Source organism: Heterodontus francisci, chromosome 23, assembly GCF_036365525.1.
Source record: "Heterodontus francisci isolate sHetFra1 chromosome 23, sHetFra1.hap1, whole genome shotgun sequence".
NCBI classification, from domain to species: domain Eukaryota; kingdom Metazoa; phylum Chordata; class Chondrichthyes; order Heterodontiformes; family Heterodontidae; genus Heterodontus; species Heterodontus francisci.
In genome coordinates, this window is record NC_090393.1 from 16,175,821 (window position 1) to 16,200,371 (window position 24,551).

The following is a 24,551-nucleotide window of genomic DNA, read 5'->3' on the forward strand; positions in this document are numbered from 1 at the left end:
ACATCCCTTACTTAGTGCAAAAATCATTCATCCTTCCCCCCCACACCCCCTCCCCAATGCAAAAACTTGCCCAACCCCACCTCAAGTCCAGCGGTTACTTTTTAACCAATGATAAAAATGTTGATGTACTTTTCTTAGGAAATGCCTCAGAATAGGAATATAAACAAAGAAAATTGCTTGAACATGACCTGGTAGCAACAAGTGAGAGTTTCACTCAGAACAGATCCACATTATACAGCATGGTGTGCACACTCACGCACCCAATGATTAACTGTGCCCAGCTTGCCATTAAAAGTATCCTTTCCATCCAAAAAGATAGGATCAAAGATAGCTTGAAGTGTTAAGTTACGTAAATGTGCAATCAACAGCACAATCACTTTTTTGCCATCAACTGCACTGGGAAATAAAAAGGGCAGACCAACTTTGTTCCAGTGATAGAGATTCATTTTTCCACAAATGAGAAACAGTGCCAAGTGGCTAGCATAGCACCAATCTTCTGCGATCTGAGATACAAAGCAAGCCACCCATTTAAAAGCTCTAAATACCTTTCCACTGAAAGAAAAGATTTACAATCGTAAAATAAAACAGCTCTGCTGAGGTCAGCTGACAAGGTTTCACCATCTTCATTTTAAGTGGAACAAGAGGACATCTGTGCTAGTCTTCATTTGTCTTCTTGTAAATCTGCTCCTTTTTGCCTTCCTTCATGGCAGCATACCTTGCCAATGTGAACAGGTAATCACTCAGCCTGTGAGGAAACAGGAAAACGGAAAACCCTGGGGATCATGATCACTGCACAGTAAAACATTATAGATTGACAAGATATAGTTCTGTGAGAGGACAGATCATTTATGGGCATGTGATGATCGATCCACTTTTCAAACTTCACCTCAGTAGGTAATATTTCCATAAAAAGCTGGGTTATTTAACAAGTGCTTTGGTGAACTTCAGTTAATTTTATTTGTTTTAAATCTAATTGCCCTATCCCACACATTTACTCTCACAAAGGTTCCACTTGTGGCAAAAGCTCTCTGGCAATTGCCATTCTACCAGTGACTGGGCGAGCAACTATTGCATGTTAGGCATCTTCACTGTTGTGTTGATGCTATTCTCAGCCAATGTCCACGCACATTTCCAGCAAGAGACACTGAACAGCAATTACTAGTTGAGGACAAAAGCCAAATAAAATGCCCCTATTGCTGCCTAGCTGAGAACAGCTAGATGCAAGACCCATAAGTGAAAGGACGAGACATTCTCAAGCCTACTGCCTAGTGACCACATAAAAACTCCTCAAATTACAGGCACCTTTGATCATCAGAAGTAGGAGTAGGCCGTCCAGCCCCTTGAGCCTGCTCCGCCATTCAATAAGATCATGGCTGATCTTTTCGTGGACTCAGATCCACTTACCCGCGTTCTCACCGTATCCCTTAATTCCTTTATTATTCAAAAAGATATCTACCTTAGCTTTAAAAACGTTTACTGAAGAAGCGTCAACTACTTCACTGGGCAAGGAATTCCATAGATTAACAACCCTCTGGGTGAAGAAGTTCCTTCTTAATTCAGTCCTAAATCTGCTCCCTCTAATCTTGAGGCTATGCCCTCTTGTCCTAGCTTCACCTGCCAGTGGAAACATCCTCTCTACTTGTATCTTATCTATTCCCTTCATGATTTTATATGTTTCTATAAGATCCCCCCTCATTCTTCTGAATTCCAATGAATATAATCCCAATCTACTCAGTCTCTCCTCATAAGCCAACCCCCTCAACTCCGGAATCAACCTAGTGAACCACCTCTGCACCCTCTCCAGTGCCAGTACATCCTTTCTCAAGTAAGGAGACCAAAACTGCACACAGTACTCCAGGTGCAGCCTCACCAGTACCTTATACAGCTGCAACATAACCTCTCTGCTTTTAAACTCAATCCCTTTAGCAATGAAGGACAAAATTCTATTTGCCTTCCTAATTACTTGCTGTACCTGCAGACCAACTTTTTGCGATTCATGCACAAGGACACCTAGGTCCCTCTGCATAGCAGCATGCTGCAACTTTTTACCATTCAAGTAATCCTTTTTACTGTTACTCCTACCGAAATGAATGACTTCACATTTATTAACATTGTATTCCATCTGCCAGTCCTTTGCCCACTCACTCAATGTATCACGCAATGTTTCACAGTCATCTGCACACTTTGCTCTGCCACTCATCTTAGTGTCATCTGCAAACTTTGACACCCTACAAGTGGTCCCCAACTCCAAATCATCTATATAAATTGTAAATAATTGCGGACCCAACACCGATCCCTGAGGCACACCACTAGTGACTGATTGCCAACCAGAATAGCACTCATTTATCCCCACTCTCTGCTTCCTGTTAGTCAACCAATCCTCTATCCATGCTAATACTTTACCCCTAACGCCATGCATCCTTATCTTATGCAGCAGCCTCTTGGAAATCTAGGTACACCACATCCACTGGGTCCCCATTGTCCACCTTGCTCGTAATGTCATCATAGAATTCCAAAAGATTTGTCAAGCATGACCTGCCCCTCATGAACCCATGCTGCGTCTGCCCAACGGGACAATTTCTATCGAGATGCCCTGCTATTTCTTCCTTGATAATAGACTCAAGCATCTTCCCCACTACAGAGGTTAAGCTAACCGGTCTATAATTCCCCATCCTTTGTCTACCTCCCTTTTTAAACAGTGGCATCACATCTGCTGTTTTCCAATCTGCTGGGACTACCCCAGAGTCCAGTGAATTTTGGAAAACTATCGGCAGTGCACCTGCTATCTCTCCCGCCATCTCTTTTAGTACCCTAGGATGCATTCCATCAGGGCCAGGAGACTTATCAATCCTTAGCTCCATTAGCTTGCCCAACACTACCTCTTCCGTATTAATGATTGTTTCCAGGTCCTCACCTACGTTCGTCTCTGTCAATTACTGGCATGTTATTAATGTCCTCCACTGTGAAGACCGATACAAAATACCTGTTCAATGCCTCGGCCATTTCATCATATCCCATAACTAAATTCCCCTTCTCATCCTCTAAAGGACCAACGTTTACTTTAGCCACTCTTTTTCGTTTTATATATTTATAGAAACTTTTGCTATCTGTCTTTATATTCTGTGCTAGTTTTTTCTCTTTTCTATCTTACTTTTCTTTATAGCCCTTTTTGTGGCTCTCTGTTGACCTTTAAAGTTTTCCCAATCTTCTAGTTTCATGCTGTTTTTGGCCACTTTGTATGCCTTCTCTTTCAATTTGATAGCCTCCCTTATTTCCTTAGACACCCATGGCAGATTACCCCTTTTCTTCCAGTCGTTCCTTTTCACTGGAATATACTTTTACTGAGCACTTTGAAAAATTGCTTTGAAAGTCCTCCACTGCTCGTCAACTGTCCCACCATAAAATCTATGTTTCCAGTCTACTCCAGCCAAGTCCTCCCTCATTCTATTGTAGTCCCTCTTGTTCAAGCGCAGGATCCTGCTATTGGATTTTATCTTCACACTCTCCATCTGTATTCTAAATTCAACCATACTGTGATCACTCCTTCCCAGAGGATCCCCAACTATGAGGTCATTAATTATTCCTGTCTCATTACACAGGACTAGATCTAGGATAGCTCGCTCCCTCGTCGGTTCCCTTACATACTGTTCAAGAAAATTATCACGGATACACTCAACGAACTCCTCCTCAAGGCTACCCTGACTGAGCTGGTTCGACCAATCTATATGTAGATTAAAATCCCCCATGATAATTGCCGTACCATTTTTACAGGCATTAATTATTTCTTTGTTTATTGCCCGCCCCAATGTGATGTTATTATTTAGTGGCCTATAGACTACGCCTATCAATGACTTTTTCTTCTTAGAGTTTCTAATTTCCACCCAAATGGATTCAACCTCATTCTCCTTTGCTCAGAGAGCCACTAAATCGGGAAGAAAAATTCACACTGGTCAATAGAGATGCTTTTGTGATTAAATGATAGGTTGGGCAGTATAGATTGAGCTTTACTCTGCAATTGTTGCTGTATCCCTCATACTGGCAACTTGGTCAAACAGAATACAAAAAAAAAGTCCCACTGTTATTCAGTCCCCTCTCCACTGGGGGAGCCACTCACCATCTGGACTACTGCTCCCCACCCTTTAATGTGAATATCTACGTATCCTAATGTTTATTTACATTTCAGGACTTGAAAACACTTAGCTCTCTGGTCTAGCTATACATCAATAATTTCTACTGCGCAAAACTGGTTTACCTGTTGAGGTATCTTGCAGCATTACGGTCAGCTTCCCCAGCTTGTACAATGCTGATCATGCTGGTAAAGGAAATGTATAGTTAAAAAGTAGATTGTGAACTCCAAAGATACTCAGATTTTAAAATGTATTTAAGATTAGAATTTCTGGCAAATGTCCCTTTTATTTTTGTTCCTCTAATCATCTGACTGGCCTGAGGATAAGAGCCACTACCCATGCCTCATGACCACTGCCAGAAAGCATGATAAAAGGAGAGATTAGTGAGGTAGGATCAGGGCAAGGAGGACAGAGCATAGGACAGGATCAATAAAGGGACAAGGAAGGGATCTGGAATGCACTGCCAGAGAGTGAGATGCAGGCAGGTTCAATCGAGGCATTCTAAAGGGAAGTAGATAGTTATCGGAAAAGGAAGAATGTGCAGGGTTACAGGGAGAAGGCAGGGGAATGGCACTGTAAATTGCTCAGAGAGCTGGTGCAGACGTGATGTACCGAATGGTCGTCTCTGATTCTGTGAAAGGAGGGAGTTCAGGAGAGGTCAGCAGGTGTAAACAGTTTCCTTTTGATTTGTCTTCCCCAACACCTGGTAGGAGACAGCACAGCCTTCACTTGGCATCTCCCTGCTCAACATGACCCAGGAAATAAGGCTCTCACCTGTGCTCACTCCTCCTCAAAAATCAGAGAGCATTAATAAACTACCCCAGAAATAAAATTGCTGAACCAGTAGGATCTAGCAAATTTTTCTGCCTGAAACATACTTTGGTAGAGACTGTTGCATGCAGTATTTAGCTGGTTTAGTTTTAGCACTGATCGCATTTACATGATTTAACTGTACCACACTACACTGAGCTTTGCAGCAGCTAGTTTACATATGTTAAATTGGTCCTAAGAGCATGTTGCCAGCTGAATTAGAGTTTAGTAATCCTGCTTTAAAAAGTATTCGCTCCCAAATTTCTGCCACTCCCTTCCGAAGGCATTGATTCATGCCAGGGTTTCCATATCCTCTCCTTTTTCTTCAAGAAAAAAAAACAACTATTTGGCCAAAGTTTTTTTTGTCTTTTTTATTTTTATGAAGAAATCTCTACAGAGAAAACTTTATTTTTTTCTTTAACTGGTGTGTGTGTTGGGCTAAGTTCGAAGGGAATTTTCATATTTCAATCTGTGTTAATGCTAAGTCTGGAAGGCAGAGCAAATATAGACCTGTTAAGACACAAGCAAATAATGCAAGGCTGGATTGCATCTATTTTAATGCAAGGAGTCTTACAAGTAAGGCAGATGAATTGAGTGTGTTGATTAACACATGGGAATATGATATTATTGCTATCACAGAGACACGATTGAGGGAAAGGCAGGACTGGCAGCTTAATATTCCAGGGTATAGAATCTTCAGGCGTGTGGGGGCGGGGGTAGGGGGGTGGGATGTAAGAGAGGGGGTAGCATTGCACAATTGATCAAGGAGTCAGTTACTGCAGTAAGGAGGGATGATATCTTAGAAGGTTCCTCAAATGAGGCCATATGGGTAGAACTTAAAAACAAAAAGGGGGCAATCACTTTGCTGGGAGTGAACTACAGGCTGCCAAACAGTCAGGGAGAGATAGAGGAGCAGATATGTAGGCAAATCTCAGAGGTGTATAAATAATAGGGTAATAGGGAATTTCAACTTCCCCAGTATTAACTGGGATAGTCTTAGTGCAAAAGGCTTAAAGGGGGCGGAATTCTTAAAGTGCATCCAGGAGAGCTTTTTGAGCCAGCACATAGAAAGTCCAACAAGGTGGTACTGGTCCTAATCTTTGGGAATGAAGCCAGACAAGTCGTAGAAGTGTCAGTGGGGTAGCATTTCGGGGATAGTGACCATAACTAAGATTGAAGGTAGTTACGGAAAAGGACAAATATGGACCGGAAATAAAGGTACTGAATTGGGGGGGAAGGCCGATTTCAATATGATAAAACAGGATCTGGCCAAAGTGAACTGGAAGCAGCTACTTGTAGGAAAGCCTGCATCAGACCAGTGGGAGTCATTCAAAAAGAAATGAGTGAGAGTTCAGGGCCACCATGTTCCCATAAAAGGTGAAGGGTAGAACCAATAAGTCCAGGAAACACTGCATGTCAAGGGATATAGAGGATTGGATAAGCAAAAAAAAAAAGAGGCTTATGGCAGATTCAGAGGGCTGAAAACAGCAAAGGCCCTAAAGGAGTTTAGAAAGTATAGGAGGGTACTTAAAGTAATTAGGAGAGGGAAGAGGGGGCATGAATAAACACTGGTGGGCAAGATAAAGGAAAATCTCAAGGCGTTTTATAAGTATATTAAGGGCAAGAGGATAACAAGGGAAAGAGTAGGGCCCATTAAAGGACCAAAGTGGCAATCTGTGTCCGGAGCCGGAGGATGTAGGTAAGGTTTTAAATGACTACTTTTCATCTGTGTTCACTATGGAGAAGGACGATGTAGGTATAGCGATCAGGGAGGGAGATTGTGATATACTTGAACAAATCAGCATTGAAAGGGAGGAAGTATTAGCAGTTTTAGTGGGCTTAAAAGTGGATAAATCCCCAGGCCCAGATGAGATGTATCCCAGGCTGTTAGGTGAGGCAAGGGAGGAGATTGCAGGGGCTCTGACACAAATTTTCAAATCCTCTCTGGCCACAGGAGAAGTGCCAGAGGACTGGAGGATAGCGAATGTGGTACCATTATTCAAGAAGGGTAGTAGGGATAAACCAGGTAATTACAGGCCAGTGAGTCTAACATCAGTGGTAGGAAAACTATTGGAAAAAATTAGGGACAGGATTAATCAAGGATAGCACAGCTTTGTCGGGGAGATTACGTCTAACAAATTTGATTGAATTTTTCGAGGAGGTGAACAGGTATGTAGATGAGGGTAAAGCAGTTGATGTAGTCTACATGGACTTCAGCAAGACTTTTGATAAGGTGGTAAGAGCCCATGGGATCCAGGGAACTTTGGCAAACTGGATCCAAAATTGGCTTGGTGGCAGGAGGCAGAGGGTGATGGTCGAGGCTTGTTTTTGCAATTGCAAGTCTGTGACCAGTAGTGCACCGCACAGATTGGTGCTGCGACCCTTGCTGTTTGTGGTGTCCATCAATGATTTAGAACAGTACAGCACAGTACAGGCCCTTCGGCCCACGATGTTGTGCCGAACCTTTAACCTACTCTAGGATCAAACTACCTACATACCCTTCATACTCTATCATCCATGTACCTATCCAAGGGTCGCTTAAATGTCCCTAATGTATCTGCTTCTACTACCACCGCTGGCAGTGCATTCCACGCACCCACCACTCTGTGTAAAGAACCTACCTCTGACATCTCCCCGAAACCTTCCCCCTATCACCTTAAAATTATGCCCCCTGGTGATAGCCCTTTCCGCCCTGGGAAAAAGTCTCTGGCTATCCACTCTATCTATGCCTCTCATCATCTTGTACCCCTCTATCAAGTCACCTCTCATCCTTCTACGCTCCAATGAGAAAAGCCCTAGCTCCCTCAACCTTTCTTCGTAAGACATGCCCTCCAGTCCAGGCAGCATCCTGGTAAATCTCCTCTGCACCCTCTCTAAAGCTTCCACATCCTTCCTATAATGAGGCGACCAGAACTGAACACAATATTCCAAGTGTGGTCTAACCAGGGCTTTATAGAGCTGCAGCATAACCTCGCGGCTCTTAAACTCAATCCCCCTGTTAATGAAAGCCAACACATCAAACGCTTTCTTAACAACCCTATCAACTTGGGTGGCAACTTTGAGCGATCTATGGACTTGGACCCCAAGATCCCTCTGTTCCTCCACACTACCAAGAATCCTGTCTTTAAGCCTGTATTCTGTATTCAAATTCGACCTTCCAAAATGAATCACTTCACACTTTTCCAGTTTGAACTCCATCTGCCACTTCTCAGCCCAGCTCTGCATCCTGTCAATGTCCCGTTGCAACCTACAACAGCCTTCCACACTATCCACAACTCCAGCAACCTTCGTGTCATCGACAACTTAGATGTGAATATAAGAGGCATGATCAGTAAGTTTGCAGATGACACGAAAATTGGTGGTGTCGTAAATAGTGAGGAGGAAAGCCTTAGAATACAGGACGATATAGATGGGCTGGTAAGATGGGCAGAGCAGTGGCAAATGGAATTTAATCCTGAGAAGTGTGAGGTGATGCATTTTGGGAGGACTAACAAGAATATACAATGGATGGTAGGACCATAGGAAGTATAGAGTGTCAGAGGGACCTTGGTGTACTTGTCCATAGATCACTGAAGGCAGCAGCACAGGTAGATAAGGTGGTTAGGAAGGCATATGGGATACTTGCCTTTATTAGCCCAGGCATAGAATACAAGAGCAAGGAGGTTATGATGGAGCTGTATAAAACGCTAGTTAGGCCACAGCTGGAGTACTGTGTACAGTTCTGGTCGCCACACTATAGGAAGGATGTGATTGCACTGGAGAGGGTGCAGAGGAGATCCACCAGGATGTTGCCTGGGCTGGAGCATTTCAGCTATGAAGAGAGACTGGATAGGCTAGGGTTGTTTTCCTTAGAGCAGAGAAGGCTGAGGGGGGACCTGATTGAGGTATACAAAATTGAGGGGCTGATAGGAAGAAACTTTTTCCCTTAGCAGAGATGTCAATAACCAGGGGGCACAGATTTAAGGTAAGAGGAAGGAGGTTTAGAGAGGAATCGGGGAAAATTTCTTGCACCCAGAGGGTGGTTGGAATCTGGAACACACTGCCTGAAGGGGTGGTAGAGGCAAGAACCCTCACAACATTTAAGTATTTAGATGAGCACTTGAAACACCATAGCATACAAGGCTATGGGCCAAGTGCTGGAAAATGGGATTAGAATAGATAGGCTTGATGGCCAGCACGGACACGGTGGGCCAAAGGGCCTGTTTCTGTGCTGTATAACTCTATGACTCTTTGCATCATTACTGAATATGCCTTGTTTTATAATAAATTGATAATTTTGTCGTTTATTAAAGAAACCTGGTTGGTGTATTTTATTCTGAAATAAAAATAGAGTATATAATTGACCATATTGGTAACTGGATAAACATTTAATTATGTTGTGACCCATGGAGAAGTGGAACTAGAGAAAGACAGTGCACTCCGCACACCTCGGTCATAACAAAACAGAGTAACTGAAAGCTACTGAAGGCTAAGGGAAGGAGGGGAGGGACACCCCCCACCCAAGTAAGGCTTGTTGGATAATGATCAGGAGTGGGAAATGAGGCTCCACAGATAGTTGTAAATTGTCTATAGTCATGCCAGTTGCAATTATTAAACTTGGACGCTTTCTACTCAATCTCAGTATCACATTAGACTATAGATTCACTTACTTAGCCAGAGTGAGGCTACATGGATGGAATTATGGGAGGCTGTCCATGGAAGGAGGTTTTATATAATGCTTAAGATTATGCAGCACTTCCTTATGATACACTCCGCCTTTCAATTTCATTCAGTTTATCAGCACTATTTAACTAAATGCAAAACAATAGTGTGTACCGGTTAGACACCGAGGCAATACTGTTGGAATGGCAGTAAAATAATAATGATCCTGTTCATTAACTTACCTCCTCTCTGCCCTGCGACAGATTGCTCGCGCTAGGTGCAGGGTTGCACTGCATTTTCCTCCTGACTGCAAAAGGAAGAGAAAAGAATTATGGCAGCCTTCTTTGTTCAGTGGAACACAAGATATCAACAGTAAGCACAGAATTTGAGTCAGTGGGTGCAACAGCACATGCATTGTCTGGTAAGTATGGCAAGTTTCACTTCAATGGCTGCTCTTGGTCAAGTCACCAACAAGGGCATTAGAGGGGTTAAGCTAGAGTTTGGGTCTCTGTGTGCCCTGCTTATGAATTATTGACAAAAGCTCCCTTAGTTGATGAAAGAAAAATAGAAATTGGGCTTAAGAAATATATTTCGGCTGGAAATAAAGATCAAGCGATGCTCTGGGCCTTTGAAGAGCTAACAGATGGCATGATTTTTATTTCACTGAATCACTGGAAGTTGACAATCAACATGGCAGTCTGAATTGAAACACACTTGAAACTACAAAATGCCTTTCATTTTCAGTGTATTTAAGAAAGAGAATCCATAAATTTGGATTTCCCCATGCTTCTTGTTATCTGGTATTTGATGGTGGATGGAGCCAAAAGGAAGGGGACGATTTTCTGCCAGTGCTGAGAACAGTTACTGAAAGGTTCAGAATACATCCCAAGGGATAATTCTCCCTCTGTGGGGTGTATCAGGTCCCCGCTTGAGGTGAGTGACTGCCCCAACATCAAGGAACCCTAGCAAAATTGAAGTGAACGGAAATCAGGGGGAATATTCTTCACTGGTTAGAGTCATACCTAGCATACAGAAAGATGGTTGTTGGAAGCCAAATATCTAAGCCCCAGGACATCACTGCAGGAATTCCTCAGAGTAGCATCCTAGACACAACTATCTTCAGCTGCTTCATCAATGAACTTCCCTCCATCAGAAGGTCAGAAGTGGGGATGTTCGCTGATGATTGCAGAGTGTTCGGTATCATTCGCGCCTCCTCATATATTGAAGCAGTCCGTGCCCACATGCAGCATGTCCTGGACAACATTCAGACTTGGGCTGGTAAGTGGCAAGTAACATCTCCAACAAAAGAGAATCTAACCATCTCCTCTTGACATTCAAAGGCATTACCATCACTGAATCCCCCACCATCGACATCCTGGGGGTTACCATTGACCAGAAACTTAACTAGACCAGACATATAAATACTGTGGCTAGAAGAACAGGGGAGAGGCTAGGAATTCTGTAAGTAACTCACCTCCTGACTCCCTAAAGCCTGTCTACCATCTACAAGGCACAAGTCAAGAGTGTGATGGAATACTCTCCACTTTCCAGGATCAGTGCAGCTCCAACAACATTCAAGATGCTCGACACCATCCAGAACACGATGGGCCTGTTTCTGTGCTGAATAACTATGACAAAGCAGCCCACTTGATTGGCACCCCAGCCGTCACCTTAAACATTCATCGCTCCACTACTACTGCTGTGGGAGTATTGTATACCATCTACAAGATGCACTGCAGCAACTCCCCAAGGCTCTGACAGCCCCCTCCTAACCAATGACTTCTACCACCTAGAAGGACAAGGGCAGCAGACACATGGGAACACCACCACCTATAAATTCCCCTCCAAGCCTCACATCATCCTAACTTGGATCTGTATCGCTGTTCCTTCACTGTCGCTGGATCAAAAACTTGGCTCACTACCACCTCAAGGACAATTAGAGATGGGCAACAAATGCTGGCCATGTCAGCGACACACACAACGCATGAAAGAATAAAAAAAACTTCCCGATGAAAATCAGAGTGCGTGCAATTGCGATCGTGAATGATTATGGCCAGATACATCGTCCACCACTCTGCTTGTTGTTCTGAAACAGACCCACGCCTTTGAAAACTATTCACTGCCATTCCCAAGATTTCAGGCTCAGCTCTTGGAATTGCCCTGCTGTGGATCCCAGCTACACTGACCATCAGAAAAATATGTTTCTTTTACTCAAACTATTTTTGTGGCAGATACAACTGACGTTGTGCTTGTTAAATCTGCAGCACAGTAAAGTACAAGAACTCAGTGGGTTTGCAAAATACCTTGAAGTGACAGCACCCTGTTACAAACATGAATTTGTAGCTTAATGTGTCATGGATAGTATGATTTGAGTATAGTATGCTGCGGGAGAGAATCGTATGAGATACATACTGGTAGGATGAAGTTAGTTAGAGGTGGGAGATGCTCCGTATATCGATCAATCCAGCATTCCAACTCAATCACTGGCTTTTCACTAAATGTTGTTCTCTCTAATAAAATCACACAAAGGATAAATCAACGTTTTCACTGATGTTGAAGAATTCTGAGCAAAATAATATGTAATTACTAATTACTCTCAGTCCCATGTCGTGTGTTACAAATATATAATAATCCTAGTTACCAAGCAGTACACTGACGTAGCACATTGAGACATCAATACATGATGCCACAGCACAAGCAGGATTGATCACTGTTGCTGTGTTGCAAATCTCAGCTCACTACAATGGGGAGCTACTGAGCACAGGCTAGTTTCACTCAGCTCCAGCACCATCTTGTGGCATGGGCAGATTTAGCCCATCTCTTGGCACAGCACATTACCACATGGCAGGATTGAAGTTCTCTCACGATTCTCACAGGGACCACACCCACAACAGTAAGGACTTTAAAAAAAAATGAGAAAGGAAATATCAGAGTGAACGACCATGTGTTGTCCTTGATCACTGCCCAACTGCCAACTCAGAACAACACCAGATGATGTTTGGGAAGGATAGCCTGATCACTACTGATCAGATAGTTTGTGTCTGAAATGGGGTTGTGGGGACGGAAGGAGAAACAAGAGTTTTGCACAACCAGGAGAATTAAAATTAAATTAGCCTTAATTGATTTCCTTTAAAATCCCTTACTAAGATGGCTCTCTCGTGCCGAGGAGATGGGAGTAGCTACGTTGGATCCAACATCCTGTAACACACACTGGATCTGTGAAACAAGCCAAACAAGATAGTTAATATAGCCATAGTACACAGCCAAGTATCTGAAATAATTGATTACATCAAAAATGCTGCAATTGTCTCAAGTGGCTATTCTTCACAGTAACTATACAAACTACAGATATGCCTTAGTTATTAGAGTTCACTGGTGCAGGTTACCTTGTAAACAGTCCCACATCTTATATTCAGGGGTTCACTCGTATTGCCCAATATTTAATATGATAGCGTAACTTGAAAGGCCTAACAATAGATCGGAACTTGATTTAGTGTCTTTATAACGTGTTCTCAATCTTTCAGTAGGTGGACTGTTACCCCTTAAGAAATGAGACCAGATACAAATTTTAAGCTGTCTTATTTAACAAAGTGAACATAGAGTTTCTGTTATAATTAAGGCTCATTTAATCCACTCAATTTCACTTTTACAGCCTTATCCAGTCCTCATTCCCAAACAAGCACTTTTCTGGAGGTGGGTGGTGGGGGAGCCACTGAATAGCAATAAAGTACAAGTATTTACATAGCACCTTAAACATAATAAAGCATCCCAAGATGCTTCACAGGAGCATTAAAGCAAATTTTGACAGTCACATAACAGACATTAGGGTATTTGGTCAAAAGCTTAGTCAAAGGGGTGGGTTTTAAGGAGTATCTTAAAGGAGGAGAGAGAGATGGAGAGGTTTAGGAAGGGAATTCCAGATCTTAGGGCCTAGGTAGCTGAAGGCATGGCCACCAATGGTGGAGCAATTAAAATCAGGGATGCTTAAGTGACCAGAATGAGTGCAGATATCTGAGGGCTGTGGGGCTGAAGATGATTACTGAGATAGAGAGGGTAAAGGCCATGGAGGAATTTGAAAGCAAGGATGAGAATTTTAAAAATCGACAAGTTGCTTGACCAGGAACCACATAGGTCAGTGAGCACAGGGATGATGGGTGGAATGGGACTTGGTGCGAGTAAGGACACAGGCAATTGAGTCTTGGATATATGGAGGGTAGAATGTGGGAGGCTGGCCTGAAGTGCATTGGAGTAATCAAGGCTAGAGATAACAGAGACACATATAAGGGTTTCAGCAGCAGATCAAATGAGGCAGGTGCAGAATCAAGCAATGTTACAAGGTGGAAATAGGCTATCTTAGTGATGGTGCAGATGTGTCGTCAGAAGCTCATCTTGGCGTCAAACATGACACCAAGGTTGCAAACAGTCTGGTAGTGGGAATCATGGCTAGCTTTTTTTACTTTCCTATCCTAGGAACAGCGAGGTTAATTGTGTTCCAGCCATCATACAGGCTTTTATATGCTAGTTCAGCTGTAACCTCTAACCTTCTGATCTATACAGCTGAGCATCACATCAGATAGTATACTTTGACATTAAGCCATCAGGAGAGTTGAAAGTTTAATACTTTAAAATCACTTTCAAGTTTTCCAGCTCAAAATTGTGAAAAGTAATTTTTTTTTAATTTTTCAGTCTGACCCAAAGTTGACCATTAAGTGACCTAAATGTGAACATAATAAAACAGTAAAATAAAAGAAAAATATTGCAGATGCTGGAAATCTGAAATAAAAACAAGAAATGCTGGAAATACTTAGCAAGTCTGGCAGCATCTGTGGAGAGAGAAGCAGAGTTAACGTTTCTGTGACCTTGTCCTATCAACACCTCTTTTGTTATCTCCTGCCCCACCCCCCACTTTACTTGCTTAAAATCTTTTACATTTCTAATATTTGTCAGTTCTGAAAGGTCACTGACCTGAAACGTTAACTCTGCTTCTCTCTCCACAGATGCTGCCAGACCTGCTGAGTATTTCCAGCATTTCTTATTATATATAAAACAGTACATTAGTATTAGTTTTACTTAACACAAAAAACATGTTCCTGAATTCTGAGTCTTACACATTTTTGAAGATAAACTCCAGCAACTGCCACAATTGATGAACAACTTAAAGCATCCCTAAGCACATCAGTAATCTCAACATATACTGCGCCAGAGAGACTAGAGAAGCTGAGGTTGTTCTCCTTACAGCAGAGAAAGTTAAGGGGAGAGTTAATAGAGTTGTTCAAAATTATGAGGGGTTCTAATGGAGTAAATACCAAGAAACTGTTTCTACTGGCAGGAGGGTCAGTAACTAGAGGGAACTTAGGAACAGGAATAGGCCATTCAGCCCCTCGAGCCTGTCCACGATTCAATTAGATCATGGTTGATCTGCATCTGAACTCCATCCACTTCCCTTAAATTTTTGCTAGCCAAGGGTGTTATCAAACTCGGATTTAAAATTATTAAGCTAGCATTTACTGCTTTTTGTGGGGAAGTTCCCACACATCTCCCATGCCTTTGCTTGAAGAAGTGTTTCCTAACTTCTCTCCTGAATGGCCTGGCTGTGACTTGAAGTTATTTCCCCTTGTCCTTGACTCCCTCCACCAGTGGAAAAAGTTTCACTTGCTGCCCTATCAATTCCTTTCAAAGTCCTAAAAATCTCAAATCACTCCTTAAGCTATATTACAGGGAATGCAAGCCTATTTTATGTAATCTCTCCTCATAACCTAGCCCTTGGAGTTGTGTTAACATGCTGGTGAATCTACCCTGCACTCCTTCCAAGGTTGATATATCCTAAATGTGGTACTCAGAGTTGTACACAGTATTCCAGACCTGGTCTAGCCAGAGGAAAGGGACCAATTCTTTAAAGAGCTTAATGTTGATTACAAGATTCTGTCCAAAGTCATAGCCAGTCGAGTCAAGTCTGCTCTGGAGTTGGTGATTCACCCCGATCAGACCTGTACTGTACCCGGCAGGAAGATCTCTGATAGTCTCGCGCTACTCAGGGATACGATCGCCTACGTACGGGACAGGAGGGTGGACACCTGCCTCATCAGCCTGGACCAGGAGAAGGCTTTTGACAGGATATCGCACACCTACATGATGGACGTGCTTTCCAAAATGGGGTTTGGGGAGGGAATCTGCAATTGGATCCAACTGCTCTACACAAACATCAGTAGCGCAGTGTCAATCAACGGGTGGGAATCTGAAAGTTTCCCGATCAAATCTGGAGTCAGACAGGGCTGTCCTCTGTCCCCGGTCTTGTTTGTTTGCTGTATTGAACCCTTTGCTGAGTCTATTAGGAAGGATGCGAGCATAAGAGGGGTGACAATCCCAGGCAGCGGAGGCACTCAGGTCAAAACTTCCCTGTACATGGATGACGTCGCCGTCTTCTGCTCGGATCCGCTGTCGGTGCGCAGACTGATGCGCATCTGCGACCAGTTCGAACTGGCCTCGGGAGCCAAAGTTAACCACGGCAAGAGCGAGGCCATGTTCTTTGGGAACTGGGCTGACCGATCCTGTGTCCCCTTCACCGTCAGGTCAGATTACCTGAAGGTGCTGGGGATATGGTTCGGAAGTGCCGGGGCGTGCACCAAAACATGGGAGGAGCGAGTAGCCAAGGTACGACAAAAGTTGGGCATGTGGGGGCAGCGATCTCTGTCCATTGTGGGTAAGAACCTGGTCATCAGGTGCGAGGCGCTCACGTTGTTGCTCTACGTGGCGCAGGTCTGGCCCTTACCCCACTCCTGCGCCGTGGCAGTCACCCGAGCCATTTTCCGCTTCGTCTGGGGATCTAAAATGGACCGGGTCCGGAGGGACACGATGTTCAAATCTCTGGACAAGGGCGGGAAAAATGTACCCAACGTGGCCCTCATCCTGATGACCACCTTCGTGTGCGGCTGCATCAAGCTATGTGTAGATCCCCAGTACGCAAACTCCAAGTGTCACTACGTGCTGAGGTTCTATCTGTCCCCGGTGTTGCGAAGGATGGGCCTGGTCACATTGCCGCGGAACGCACCGTGCAGTTGGGCGGCGCCGTACCACCTATCCTTCGTGGAGCAGTTTCTGCGGAAAAACACCTTTGACCACCGGTCCATCAGGCAGTGGTCTGCACGGAATGTCCTCAAGGCCCTACGGGAAAAGGAAACGGTGGATCCTGTCGGATGGTTCCCCGAGCAGACCGTCAAAGTCATTTGGCGGAATGCCTCATCACCAGAACTTTCAAACAAGCACCAAGACGTAGCTTGGCTGGTGGTGAGAAGGGCCCTCCCCGTCAGATCCTTCATGCACACCCGAAGTCTCGCCCCCTCCGCACAGTGCCCCCGCGTTGGCTGTGGTGGGGAAGAGACGGTCGCCCACCTCCTCATGGAATGTGCCTTTGCAAAGCAGGTGTGGAAAGAGATGCAGTGGTTTTTGTCAAGGTTCATCCCAAGCAGCTCTGTAACACAGGAGTCTGTGCTCTACGGGCTGTTCCCAGGGACGCACACCGAGACAAACATCAACTGCTGCTGGAGGACTATCAATTCGGTGAAAGACGCCCTTTGGTCTGCCCGAAACTTGCTGGTCTTCCAGCGCAAAGAGTTGTCCACCACCGAATGTTGCAGACTGGCACATTCCAAGGTCCAGGACTACGTGCTGAGGGACGCACTAAAGCTTGGGGCAGCCGCAGCAAAGGCTCAATGGGGAAAGACCACAGTGTAAGGTTCCCCCACCAAGCTGGACTGAGGGGCTGGAACCATGGGAAGCCCCTCGAACTGTATCGTTAATATTCTCAATTGCTGCAAATGTAAAACTGTAATTGACATGACAATTGTGAAACGGAAGGGTTGGGAAGAAACTCATGACATTATTGAAAGAAACTGATCTCTTTTGCAATGTTTGTATTTTTTCGTGCTGTTTGGAAACTGTTTGGCAATGTAATTTTTACAGATTTTTATGAATAAAGTATATTTTGGAAAAAAAAAACAATGGGACAAATGGCCTCATCTGTGCTATTTGATTTATGATTCACCGTACCTTGTAAAGCTCCTCCTCAAACTCATGACCTTGCTCCAAACAGAACTCAACTGCCAGCCTGAAAGAAACAAAAGGCAGCTCATGGTCATTGATGCTTCACAGACACCATAAAATGTGAGAAAACCACAACAGTGTAGCACAAGATTCTCCCTCCCCTGGGAATACAAATTATACGTGTTTGTACGTCTTTACCCAGTTGCTAATCAGCATTAACACACAGCCCACAATTCTACATTAATACTAAATTGGTAATCTTACTCAGACAACAAGGACATCTGGTATTGGAAAAGGAAAATGCTACACTGATACAGGTTGAGGTATCCTTCAGATTAGGATTAAGGCACATGATTAGGGTGGGGGAAGGGAGGGGATTAAAGCCCCATTAGCTGTACTTGACCTGGGACAGTTTGATGTTCATTTTGGCTGTGAAAAGTGGAAAAATGTTCACATCCATGTGAAGTAGGAATGTTGTCCCAAATACCAGTCAGGATTGAATGCAAATCCAAGATTCCAGAACAATGTGCTAACACACTGCAACCCAGTCCACTGGTTTATTGCAGAGAGGCAACAGCATAAGGCGGTTCCTGGTGATTTGGAACTGCACATTATGGTTTTTTTTCCATTTCTATTTCGCCTCTCCCACCTTCTTTCCTCCCTTCCCTCCCAAGGTTGATAGCTGCTGCTCGGATTTGTTTCCGTGGATGTCTGCTGCCCTCTAGTCTCTTATCCAAGTGTCTAATATTCATGTTGAAACAGTGAGTGCCATTTAACTGTGGGAGGCATCACAAGCAATGTTCTTATCCAATATCCCCACAATGGCAGTTTAAACCCGGGGAAGGAGTGAAAATCCTGGCATAATTTTTCCTCTCCAGAGCATTGCAGCCATTTACAGTGCCATCCTCTCCCCGACTGAGCTACTTTAACAGCACGAGAGACTGAACATTCCAGGTCTGGATAACTCACTGTGTAGTGCCTGCAGCCCAAAACCCAGCAGGAAAGGTGCATCAATTGTGGCTAACAAAAGAAGTTAAAGATTACATTAGGTCAAAAGAAATGCCCTATAAGGTCGCCAGAAAAAGTGGTAAGCTCGAGGATTGGGAGCAATTTAGAATCCAACAAAGGAGGACCAAGAAACTGATAAAGAGAAATGGGATAATTAATTCCAGCTATCTAGAAACAAAGGCAAACTGTAAGAGCTTCTTTAGGTAAGTGAAAAGGAAAAGATTAGCAAGGACGAATGTGGGTCCATTACAGGCAGAGACAGGAGAGTTTGTGGTGGAGAATGAGGAAATGCCTCATTCAATTCTTTCAATTAAACAGTTACTTTGTCTGCCTTCATGGAGGAAGACACAGAAAATCTCCCAGAAATACTAGGAAACCAAGGGACTTGTAAAGAAGAGCTGAAAGAAATTAGTAGCACTAGAAAAGTTAATTCGACAAAGTTGAAAAATCCCCTGGACCAGATGAGCTACATACCAGAGTATTGAAGGAGGTGGCTATAGATAGTGGATGAATTGGTGGTTATCTTTCAAAATTCTATAGATTCTGGAAGGGTTCCTGCAAACTGAAAAGTAGCAAATATAACCGCACTATTTCAGATGGGAGCGAGAGAGAAAACAGAGAACTACAGACCTGTTAGTTTGACGTCAGTGGTAGGGAAAATGTTAGAATCTATTATAAAGGATGAGATAACTGGACACTTGGAAAATAATGTCATGATTGGGCAGAGTCAACATGGATTTGTGAAAGGGAAATCATTTTTGACAAATCTGTTGGGAGTTTTTTTTGAGGATGTTACTAGTAGCAAAGATAAAGGAAAACCAGTGGATATGGTGTACTGGATTTTCAGATAAGGTCCCACACAGGAGGCTGGTAAACAAAATTAGAGCACACGAGATACTGCTATGGATTGAGAATTGGTTAACAGACAGAAAGCAGACAGTAGGAATAAATGGGTCTTTCTCAGGATGGCAGGCTGTTTCTAGTGGGGTACCGCAAGGATCAGTGCTTGGGCCACAGCTGTTCACAATCTATAGAAATTATTTGGTTACGGGGACGAAATGTAATATTTCCAAATTTTCTGATGACAAAACTAGTTGGGAATGCTAGTTGTGAGAAGGATGCAAGGAGGCTTCAAGGGAATTTGGACAGGCTATGTGAATGGACAAGAACATGGCACATGGAATATAATGTGAATAAGTGTGAAGTGATCCACTTTGGTAGAAAAAACATAAAGGCAAGAGTACAATGGAACATTTAAGCTATGAAGAGAGGTTGGATAAGCTTGGGTTGTTTTCATTGGAGCAGAGAAGACTGAGGGGTGACCTGATCGAGGTATACAAGATTATGAGGGGCATGGACAGGGTGGATAGGGAGCAGCTGTTCCCCTTCGTTGAAGGGTCAGTTACGAGGGGTCACAAGTTTAAGGTGAGAGGTGGGAGGTTTAAGGGGGATTTGAGGAAGAACTTCTTTACCGTGATGGTCTGAAATGCCCTGCCTGAGAGGGTGGCAGAGGCAGGTTGCCTCACATCCTTTAAAAAGTACCTGGATGAGCACTTGGCACGTCATAACATTCAAGGCTATGGGCCAAGTGCTGGCAAATGGGATTAGGTAGACAGGTCAGGTGTTTTAATGCATCGGTGCAGACTCGATGGGCCGAAGGGCCTCTTCTGCGCTGTATTATTCTGTGATTCTGTGATTTCTTAAATGGCGAGAGTTTGGGAAATGTTGATGTCCAAAGGGCCCTGGGTGTCCTAGTTCATGAGTCACTAAAAGCTAGTATGCAGGTACAGCTAGCAATTAGGAGGGCAAATGGTATGTTGACCTTCATACCAAGGGAATTTGAGCATAGGAGTAAAGATGTCTTGCTGCAATTGTATAAAGCCTTGGTGAGACTGCACCTGGTGTATTTGTGTAATTTTTTGGTCTCCTTATCTAAGGAAGGATATATTTGCCATAGAGGGATGTAACGGAGGTTCACCAGAATAATCCCTGAGGTGGCGGGATTGTTTTATGAGAGATTGCAGAAACTGGGCCAGTATTCTCTAGAGTTTCAAAGAATGAGAGGTGACCTCATTGAAACTTACAAAATTTTTACAGGGTGTGACAGGATAGATGTGGGTAGATGTTTCCTTTGGCTGGTGAGTCTAGAACCAGGGGGCACAGTCTCAATCTTAAATGGCCTGTCCCTTATTCTGAGATGAGGAGGAATCTGTGGAATTCTCTACCCCAGAGGGCTGTGGAAGCGCAATCATTGAGCATGTTCAAGACAGAAATCAATAGATTTCTGGTTACTAATGACACCAAGGGATATGGGGATAGTGGGGAAAATAGCATTGAGGTAGATGATCAGCCATGATCTGTTTGAATGGCAGAGCAGGCTCGATGGGCCAAATGGCCTACTCCTGCTCCAATTTCCTATGATCCTTAAGTAATACAAGAAATACAGGTGTGCCACAAGCACAAGTTGCTCAATATCTCCAAATGTTAAGGGTTACATACCCAATTGCAGATGTCAATTCATCCGTACTGCCCAAAGCTTCAAACACATCATCATCCTTGCGCCTGCGCTCCCCGGTGAATATGCTGGAAAACCCTTTCAAAACATGGAAATTATAAAAAAACCTAAGGAACAAACTATAAATGTGTCTGTGCCAGTTGCATTGAAGTTAAATGAAAAAGCAAATAAGGCAGGTGCAATACAAGACTATTTGCTATTGCTCATTTTGTACTGCAGTATTCTCTAGAGTTTTGTATATCAGAAAAATTAGAGTACAAAGAAATATATGAATCCACCAGTAATCCTATCAAACTTATTTGATCCAATAGAGTCACAGTACTTTAGGACATGAAGGTGCAGTTCTAGGGCACTTCATGACACTATTATTTCAAGTAATGTAGATCCCAGGAGAACTGCCATCAAGAGACTACAAACTACTCACATGCCCCCTGCTGCTCTGCTCACAGTAGCACGAGCAGAGGACTGGGAGCAAACATTTGTGGCCCAGGTGTAACTCAAGTTTTGAAGATCAATTCAAAGTTGTTAAAAATTACAACAAATACTGTTGAACAATTGTTTTCACCATGTTTCATGCAAGGTGTTGGCCATTATCTCAAGTTTAAACGATCCTCAAAGAAGAACAATTTCATTGTTGTCCTTCCCCAAACTCTCAGAACTTAAAAAAATTACTTTCTATAACATCAAGAGAACATTGCTTTATTTTATACATCAGCTTGAAAATCTCGGAGCAGCTCTACCCTAAGTAACTGAGCAAACATGTCCCTTAGTATCACTGCAAACCTTTATCTCCCGTCTTTGTGTAAATCTTTGGAGTCTTGGGCTTCTCTGTTTTGGCGTCAGAACTGCAAAACATATTTTAAAAATTACAACTCAGTAACTGTACGATCATAGGCTAGCTCCAAAGCACAGCAAAAATTATCTGTAAACTCCTCTGAAGGTTTAATTGGTAGTGCATCAATGTGTTACAAAGGCATGCAAACCAAAAGACCCCACATTCAATGTCTATCTTTCAGTTAGCTGGTGGAGCAGCAACAGGAGTGCTACAACTGGCCTCAGTGTCACTGGGTTGGGGAATAATAGCTCTTTTTTTATTCTTCCCCAGTCCAGGAGCACAGAAGCCCAGTTTGTCATGGAAAAGGTAGTTTATGTTACAGAAAATGAAGTTAAGATGCATTACTGGGGTAGGAGAACCCTGCAACTAGCCATTGCTGGGAACCAATTTCCAGTACTGATTTTTTTAAAAAAGATTCTTTTTTCAGTTCTTGGAAGGCAGATTGCCAAGTGCTTTTTTTTATTTTTAAACAACAGGTTTCCCCACTCATCACTTTAGAAATCCTGTCCACTCGGCACAACTGCCCCCACCCACCTTGACTGAACCAACATTCAGTCTTAAGGCTGGTCTTGGATCTGGCTGCGACAGAGCAAAGGGCCAATCATGATCAAGTTGGGGGCTGACCTGGGAAAATGGAAAACCTGTTTAGTTTTAAAATACATTCTCAACTTTTTTTTTGACTATATCAGAATGTGCAGGATTCCCCAACTCGCTTCAGAAAATCCTAAGAAATCCCTTCCACTGCTGCTGCCAACTTCCCTGAGCATCCATACCTTTGACCCCTCCAGCAATCACTAAATAACTAATCCATCAACACACAAGTCCCGTCAATGCACATTCTGTCAGTTGCACCCAGAACCCCCACCACCCCAACATGCTCCCACACCAGATTAGTCATCCCAGCGATGCCACACCCCAAGTCTTACCCCCCACCACTACCATACCTATCACTCCTCTCCCTATTTAGGATTCTTACCAATTCTGCCATAGTCTCTTTCTAAATCTGATACTCCGATCACAACAGTCTCAAATACCATGACCACTTCTCCCTCTCCTAACTGTTCTCCCAGATTCTCTCACTTCCCCACATTCCATGATCACCACTCCTCCCCACCCCATTCCACACCAATAATGCGACACAACCCCTACCACCTATCTCCCTGGAATCTCTTCCTCTATATCCTAGATATTTTAAAAAATGCAAGATAAAATTAACAAAAAAGAGAGTTAAGCTACTGGTAACTTTAAATAGTAACCAAGGTCATTGATGTAGTTTTCACATAAATATACAGCATTAGTATAGAGCCATCCTACTGCAAAGTCAACTGCATTGGGCAGGTCATAATGTTGCCCAGATGGATGACAGTTGCCTGCCCAAGATTGTATTGCAGAGAGCTGACCACAGAGGGGCCCCCCACGCAAACATTTCAAGGACTCCCTAAAGTCCCTCTCTGTGTGCCACATTGACCATCGCCAGTGGGAAGCACAGGTCATAGATCAAATGCCTGGAGATGCTACTTTGGGGGTACTACAAACACCTTTGGGACTGATTGAAGAATCAGCGGCAAGAGAAAAGGAGGACAGATCCAATTGCCCCCAGCAGCAACTACACCTTCACTTGCACCCACTGTGGGAGAATCTGCCAGTCACAGATAGGCCTGACTGGTCACCAGTGGGCCTGCAATCAATGAGTACAACCTTCCTAAAATCCTTGTCCCCGAGAATATACAGAATTATTAAATTAAAACCTATCATCTTCGTTAAAAACACAATATGATTAATTCAATCATGTTAGGGACCCTAATATGTAAGCAAAACACCAACATGAGAGTTTTTTTTAAAGTTTTCATATGGCATTGCTCACAAGACATTCATTCTGTACAATGTGTGAAGGCAATAAAGTGCAACTGAAGTGAGCACAAGCTCAGTGTTCGTTGTTTGGTCAAAGAGCTTTCAAACTGTAACGCCATCAGTTTCAACTCCAGGTTAGAAGCATAAAGTAAACGTTGAGATCTTTTGAAGATTGTGTGTTGCATTTATAATAGAATCTTACATCCATATACACTATCAAATATATTAAACTTAAACTTAGTAAGAGACGCTGGAACTTGGTCACTCATTTACTCCATATTTTTCCTCTACTAAAGGAGGCCCCATCTTCATGAAAATGTCTGTGTTTTATGATTAAAGAGAAACTACGAGCTTCATATCAAATTAACACTAGCAGATTTATATGGTCCCCTCAGCTCTTTTCTAATCTAATGGAGGGGGAAGGGTTTGTAATGAATGTACTACAGCAGCCTGAACTGACACCCAGTACCAGCTTTGAGCTGTTGGAGGGATGGATGTCCAATTTAAACATTCTCCCCCTCCTCAGACGGTGCTCACCTATCACCGTCTACACTGCAATAGCTTCGCCTGCTCCATAACCAGGCTGCCGCCCCCCGGGGCCGACACACACAGCCAAACACCCTCACACAACTCGAGGACATCCGGCCTCTTCCGCTCCGGCGCGCGCAGTCAGGCCACCTCGCGACCCGGCGCGCGCAACTCCATTGGCCAATTCCCGATCATC

The 24,551-nt window shown here is 43.6% G+C and overlaps 1 protein-coding gene across 1 annotated transcript; it reads right to left on the bottom strand.

Annotated features, from left to right (window-relative positions):
* Positions 1–70: 70 nt before the first annotated feature.
* mmab (metabolism of cobalamin associated B) lies at positions 71–24,509 on the bottom strand. Its single transcript, XM_068054750.1, has 9 exons — positions 24,365–24,509; positions 21,925–21,986; positions 21,126–21,219; positions 17,625–17,682; positions 12,722–12,794; positions 11,991–12,088; positions 9,821–9,885; positions 4,253–4,312; positions 71–745 (listed from the first exon to the last, which is right to left on the bottom strand). Exons 1-9 carry the CDS (start codon positions 24,466–24,468, stop codon positions 655–657), a joined length of 705 nt encoding a protein of 234 aa, XP_067910851.1. The 5' UTR covers positions 24,469–24,509; the 3' UTR covers positions 71–654.
* Between the last annotated feature and the right edge of the window lie 42 nt (positions 24,510–24,551).

Excerpts from the sequence above, each read along its gene's own strand:
- mmab (XM_068054750.1), bottom strand. The coding sequence starts at position 24,468 with ATGTCCTCGAGTTGTGTGAGGGTGTTTGGCTGTGTGTGTCGGCCCCGG. Across the intron at positions 21,220-21,924 it reads CACAAAGACGGGAGATAAAG|GGTTTTCCAGCATATTCACC; the intron begins GTTTGCAGTGAT and ends ATGTTTTGAAAG. Across the intron at positions 9,886-11,990 it reads TAACTAACTTCATCCTACCA|TCAGGAGGAAAATGCAGTGC; the intron begins GTATGTATCTCA and ends TTCCTTTTGCAG.